Below are 6455 nucleotides of genomic sequence, written 5' to 3' on the forward strand. Positions count from 1 at the left end.
TTTTATACTCATTAGATAAACAGCATACTGGTGCTGAAACAATTCCCGGTCCACCTAATAATAATATAATATAATACAAGTTAGTGAAGGACTGAACTAAGGAGTAAAACTAGCCTATTGGCTAATTTTAACATATTTACAGTCATGTTTTTAACATGTCCCTGAGAAATGAACCGAATAAATAACTATAAAATAAATAGAAGCAGTGTAAAACCCTAGGCTGGGTATCATTCTTGTATATTGTGTTGGGTGTATCAGAGTTAGTATATTCTATTCCGGCACGCTCATACAAGAAAACATTCACCAATTCATCCGACATGCATGTTGCTGGACTGCTGCATTGTGTTTTCCTGCAAGTTCACACATGTAAAAACACAACTGTTAAATGTATTATTGTTCAGCTTTTAAAAGTGATCTATTCCAGTGTGACTCAGTGCATCGTAGACTTTATTAATGTAACAACCAGTCATGTTTCACTCACCCCCAGAGAAAAGAAGAGTATTGGTAACAAGTTAGGTGGACTTTCAGTTTCTACTGTACACTTAATGGTGGAGTTATAAATCTAGCTTTACACTCATAAACACTGACTCACTCTCTCTCTCACACACACACACACTCAGGGATTGGTGGAGTGCTTTATCACAAGCGTGCGTCTGGAGTTTTGCGTCCTCCGTCTGAGTGTTGGTTGGGTGGCCTCTCTGGGTCTAGTCATACTCCCAGGAAAGACACCGCTGTGTCTCTCTCCTCGATCAGCTCCGCCGCCGTGGCGTCCATCTTTGATTGGGAGAAGTCGTTGATGGCCAGGCCACCCACAATCCTGCAGGTCTTGTCCTGAGGAAACAAAAAATACTTTCATATGTGCACAAGACAGACAGTTATTAGGTGCATTCATTAACATACTGAAGGGTGCAGTCTCACCTTGATCTCGACAGGGAATGAGTAGATGAGGTCTTCTGGGACTCCATAGGAGTTACCAGAGGAGTAAACACCCATTGAGATGAACTCACCCTGAAAATAACAAGAGGAGAATCTGGTTAAAACCAAACGGCAACCTTTTGATTCTGAAAAGTGAAGCCAATGCTGGAGTGTCTTAAAGCTGCATTCTCTCTAATGCTCACCAGGGGGCGACTCCTCTGGTTGTATAGAAGTCTATGAGAAAATGACTACTTCTCTCTTGATTTATTACCTCAGTAAACATTGTAAACATGAGTTTATGGTCTCAATCTCTAGTTTCAAGTCTTCTTCAATACAGCATGATGTTCATTTAGTAAATTATGATCCATTTAGAGTCAGAGTAAATAAAGCATCCCCTGCTTTATGGTCTGTTTGACTCTAAATGGACCATCATTTACTAAATGAACATCATCTCACGTTTAGTCTTTGTCATTGTTACCAACAGGCAGACCCTCCCACCTCATCATGACTACAGAATAAATAAATATGGCGTTTACCTCGGGGGTGCCCGACCAGATGTCTCTCATGTGGTCACAGATGGCCTTGGCTGCAGACATGGCACTGGACAGCTTCCTGGCTTTGATGACTGCAGCGCCTCTCTGCTGCACCGTCTGCAACGCAACAACACGGACCGGGACGTTAAAAAACGCAGTGGGCGGGTCAACGGTAAACGTGAGCAGAAGAACCGAGCATGTCAGGTGCAAAATGCATCTCACAGTCAAATAGATTCCAGTAAATGTTCTTCACACTCACAGCGATGAAGTCTCCTTTAAGCCAGGCGTCGTCCTTCACCGCCTCAAAGCAGGCGAGCTCACTGCCGGACATGTTGACCAGGCAGTGGTGCACGTCGGGGTACTGGGTGGACGAGTGGTTCCCCCAGATGATCACGTTCCTCACGTGGGTGGCAGGAACGCCGCAGCGCATCGCCACCTAGCAAAAAGTCCAGGTCTGTGAGTCTTCATTTGTAAAGAAAAAGAAAAGAACTGCAGCTGCAAACAAGAAAGACGCACCTGAGAGCGAGCCCTGTTGTGGTCCAGACGGGTGAGGCAGGAGAAGTTCTCTTTGGGGATGGAGGGAGCAGACTTGGCTGCAATCAGACAGTTGGTGTTGGCAGGGTTTCCTACAACCAGCACCTGAAAACACACAAGTTTATTTATATTGCATGAAACGTGAGGATAGATTTACTCGATTTATAAGAAGCTGTTGGTTTTATATCTTTTCTTTCTTTACAAGCTGTGAGGACAGTAAATAATGTAGGATATCGTAGAACACGCTATCACGTTCGTTTTTAAAGTCACATGCTTTGAAGTCAATGGATCAGGTAGAATTTAAGAGAGCACAAATTATTTTACTTCCTGGCAACGTACAAACATGTTCTCAGACAGAGAGGGAGGTTAGAACTTGATTTAGTCTAAAAACAACAACAACAATATACTGTAGTCTTCATATCAGTATGAAGACTATGTGTATGTTGATTTGTGGGCTGAATTTATGGAATGGGTTAGATGAAGACATTAAATCAAGAGAGGAAAACTTATAACAATAGTCTTTGAGAGGCTCAGGGAGGAGGAAGGGGCCTCGTCGCTCACAGGACTGGTTTTTATTTGGGATTGTTTTTGTTTAGTGTTGTATATTAAGATGATTGATATTTATTTGTGAATGCGATGAACATTAAGTTCATTATTCAAGTAACAGAAAGCGGTAGGACCTTATTAATGTTTACTTCTCCTTTGTGAACTTGTTTATTTAAAAGTTACTGTATATGTTTATTCTTTCTTACATGTCAAAATAAATCTATTTAATTCAATCTAAAAAGACTTAACATTGAATATATTAATAGTTAATATAACCCCTTAATATCATGGTTAAGTATATGGTTATGCATTATAAACTAAACATGTGAATCAACCCATCACAAGCACAGCAGCTACACACGTTTAACTCTCTGGAACATTTCTACACTTAAACTCTGCAACGCCAGCTCAGCCAGAAGCAGAATAGTTCCACTGAAGGCGTGGACGTGTCAGTCGTGTCGCAGCACGTCTGTAGACTCGCTCCTGTGTCGGTACCTTGACGGTCTTCTTGGCGTACTTCTCCAGAGCGGCGCCCTGACTCTTGAAGATGGCCACGTTGGCCTTGAGCAGGTCCTTCCTCTCCATGCCCTCCCTCCTGGGCATGGAGCCCACCAAGATGGCCGCGTCCAGGTCCTTGAAGGCCACGGCCTCCTTGTCGGTGGGGACGATCTCTGTGGAGAAGAGGAAAGTGGAAATCAACACATTCATACGTCACCATTTACTCTTTGTGTTTACAAAAATGTCTACCATACAATAGAGTTAAGGTAATTGGTCATGTTGCAAAATGTGCTTTGATGTGTTTTTGCCCTATCAAAATAAAAGCTGGTTACTTTTTGTGTCTCCTTTAAGTAGCTTTCAGTGAAAGTTAGGCTTTGATGGAGCAGGATGTGGAGCAACTTTCTTTAGTTATAGCCAGCAGAAGGTCAGTGTTTTGAGACTCATAGGTGCATAGGGACATATAAAACTACGAGCTACGAGCCTCCTCATTGGACAGCTGACAATGGAAAGCACAGCCTGCAAGAGCACGTAAGTTGGACATGGTAGTCTACATGAGTCAGAGCCCTTTACATCCTGCAAGTCATGCCATTAGATACACTTTTTGGGCACTCCCTCATGTTGGTAACGATCCTGTGTGTAACAGTAGAGCCGTCTCTTGGCCACAAACAGGTTCTCAGTTGGGAGTTCCTGCTGACGTGAATGATAAAACTTGTTCCAACACTCCCTAAAAACAGCAGAGTTCACAGTCTTGTCCTATCAGGACACTTCTCCTCTTAAATAGATAGAAACCACACATCTCTTCTAAAACCACCCGTGCGTTACAGGTTTGAGGATATATCCATTTTGGACGTATTCTGTCTCGGTTGCATGGAGCGTTGTCTTTGCAGCGCAGTTGGTTAATACAGGCGGGGGGGCCTCTCACAGCTCCACGTCCTAACAAAGCAAAGGACGGCGCCGATTCAAAGGAAACATTCCAGGTCACAATGGAGACGGCACATAATGGCGCCTCACGACTGCTGCATGACACGACAGCGGTTACAGTGATGACATCGAAACGTCCAAACTGGAAACCTGGTGGTTGTATTTATCGAGTGTCTCGGGGGGGAAAAGGGAAATAAGTCCCGACTGTAAAAGCATTTAACTAAAGTAAATAAAGTGTGTCTGTCGCCAGTATTTAGCAGGACTGGTGAATGGTATTCTGGGACTATTATTATTAGTACAAGCAAGATACCTTTTTGTGTAAATGATCAGGAAATTAGAACCCTAAAATATCAATACACTTGAATAACTCCAAATAGTTTCTACAAAAACAGCAAATTTTACATTAAAACTGTGCCCTTGTATCAATGAAATATAAGAGAATCTACATCACCTTATTTTAACAGTGTTAACCACCCTTAATATTTTAAATGAATTTAAACTTACCTCTCAGAAGTGGGAGAGCACAGTCCTGCAGCTCCATCACGACGCCGTCCAGGACCGGCAACATGGGCGTGATGTCCAAGAGGAGCAGGACCACCGGCTGACAGACGGAGGAAAGGGGAAGAAAAACACACGCAAACACACGCTGAAATGAATTTAAATTACATTTAAAAAGCACAACTCGTATGTATCAATGTCTTGGTATTTGGAACACAGTGTGAAGGCCGACGCCACGTGTCAAACGGATCGGGTGGTGTTTTTAAAAGTCGGCCTTGGTACCAGATCCATTTCATTTGACTTCAAAGACGACCGTGACTCGTCTCAGGGTGCAATCGGATCACTTCCCAACATCTGTTTCAATGTCACCCTTTAAAACCTACACCAGCTGTTCACTGTGCTTATACAGGCCTAATGAGATAAGGGAATTACAAAGATCCTTCTTCTTTACCTGATCTTTGCCAAACACATCTCCCTTGGCGATGCTGAACAACAGGGAATAGGCGATCTGCCCGGCAGCACCGGTCACCAGAACTCTAAGGGGCTCAGACTGCAAGAAACACAAGAAACACAAGAACAGTGCTGTTAGTGCTGCAGTGAAGTCACTGAGAGGGACAGGTACGAGGGGGGGGGGGGGGGGGGGGGGGGTAGTTTCAATTGTCCAGTGCACGTGGTGTGTCTATTCCTGTCAACAGGATTTACTAAAAGCAGGAGGAAGAGGGAGGGAGGGGGGGCATTTAAAAATAGACTTTCCATGCAGGACTCACTGCTGCATAACAACAGTTCGATCACCCAAAACTATGCAATGCGTTACCATGAATACGAAATATTAAATAAAAGTCCTAACATTTTGGTCGTGTCGTGTCGCGAGCCAGACTAAAAGTGTCGTTAAAAGAAAAGATCTACTTTGACGAACTTCGCACAACTCATTGGGTCAATTGGAATAACTGCGACTTTATACACGTTAAACATGCATTATGGGAACAGAATAATAACTGACATATACGCTGGTTTTACTCACCATGTTTGCACGATAGCTTGAGCTGCTTCCTCTCTTTCTCTCTCTGTCTCTCTGTCTCTTTTTCTCTCTCTCTGTCTCTCTTTTTCTCTCTCTCGCTCTCGCGCTCTCTCGCTCTCTCGCTCGCTCTCACTCTCACACACTCCCACTTCTCGCTCTACCCGGAGGTCTATCCTATGTAAGTCCTCAGTTGTTCACGACACTTGTAACCGCCTGACGGCAGATTGAACATCCGGGTACTTGTATTTTTTGATAGTTGTGTAGTCCAATTTTTAAAAAAGTGACAAAATAAGTTATCCCGTTGATAGTAACATAAGAAACATTGCTATCGATAATAGCAACATTACTTACGCTCTACAAAAATTATTCGATAAGATATGGCTGTTTAACGACTGTTTAGCTGGTTAGCTTGCTGCTACATAGATTGCTAACGAGCTAGCTGGTTAGCATAGCCCTTAAAGCGCCGCTTGCTGTTGCCTAGCGACCTGATACCAGACGTTAGCTTACCCGCTCGTAACGGGCAGATACAGAGAAGACCAGCACGTGCAGTCAGACGAAATGAAACGTTTGTTTAACGTTAAGTTGCAAAGCAGGTTCAGTTTGGATAAAGCTCGCGTTCACGTGTCGTCCTAATCAAACGAAGAAGCTTGTTTTTATTTTGCAGCTTTTTTTGTCACTGAAATAATCAAGGTAAGTTAACTAACCTGTCTCACCTCTTTGTATCTCTGTGTAGTAATGTTATTGTCAATGCTGTTAAGAGATAACGTTAGATATAGAGAGAGACAGACAGACAGACAGACAGACAGACAGAGAGTGAGAGACAGACAGACAGAGAGAGAATTTATTAATTCTGTAAGGGGAATTTTGTTCGCTACAGCAGTAATTATGATACAGAGTAAAACTATTAAATATAAATAGTAAAATGGTATTAAATAACTAAACTAATGCAAAGATTTAACCAAACAACAACAGACAGAGTTATAGTCGTGTGA

General features: G+C 42.9%; 1 protein-coding gene across 1 annotated transcript; it reads right to left on the reverse strand.

The window, feature by feature from the left end:
* Positions 1 to 429: 429 nt before the first annotated feature.
* Positions 430 to 5615, reverse strand: mdh1ab (malate dehydrogenase 1Ab, NAD (soluble)). The gene is made up of 9 exons (XM_079168746.1): positions 5467 to 5615; positions 4897 to 4995; positions 4452 to 4548; positions 3024 to 3199; positions 1965 to 2087; positions 1708 to 1884; positions 1452 to 1565; positions 919 to 1008; positions 430 to 831 (listed from the first exon to the last, which is right to left on the reverse strand). The coding sequence occupies exons 1-9, from the start codon at positions 5467 to 5469 to the stop codon at positions 709 to 711; spliced, it is 1002 nt and encodes a 333-aa protein (XP_079024872.1). The 5' UTR covers positions 5470 to 5615; the 3' UTR covers positions 430 to 708.
* Between the last annotated feature and the right edge of the window lie 840 nt (positions 5616 to 6455).

This window comes from Pholis gunnellus (genome assembly GCF_910591455.1).
Source record: "Pholis gunnellus genome assembly, chromosome: 11".
Classification (NCBI taxonomy): Eukaryota; Metazoa; Chordata; class Actinopteri; order Perciformes; family Pholidae; genus Pholis; species Pholis gunnellus.

Coding starts and splice junctions, on each gene's coding strand:
- mdh1ab (XM_079168746.1), bottom strand. Junction 4,549..4,896: donor ATGTGTTTGGCAAAGATCAG/GTAAAGAAGAAG, acceptor TCCGTCTGTCAG/CCGGTGGTCCTGCTCCTCTT. Junction 2,088..3,023: donor ACGCCAAGAAGACCGTCAAG/GTACCGACACAG, acceptor GTGTGTTTTCAG/GTGCTGGTTGTAGGAAACCC.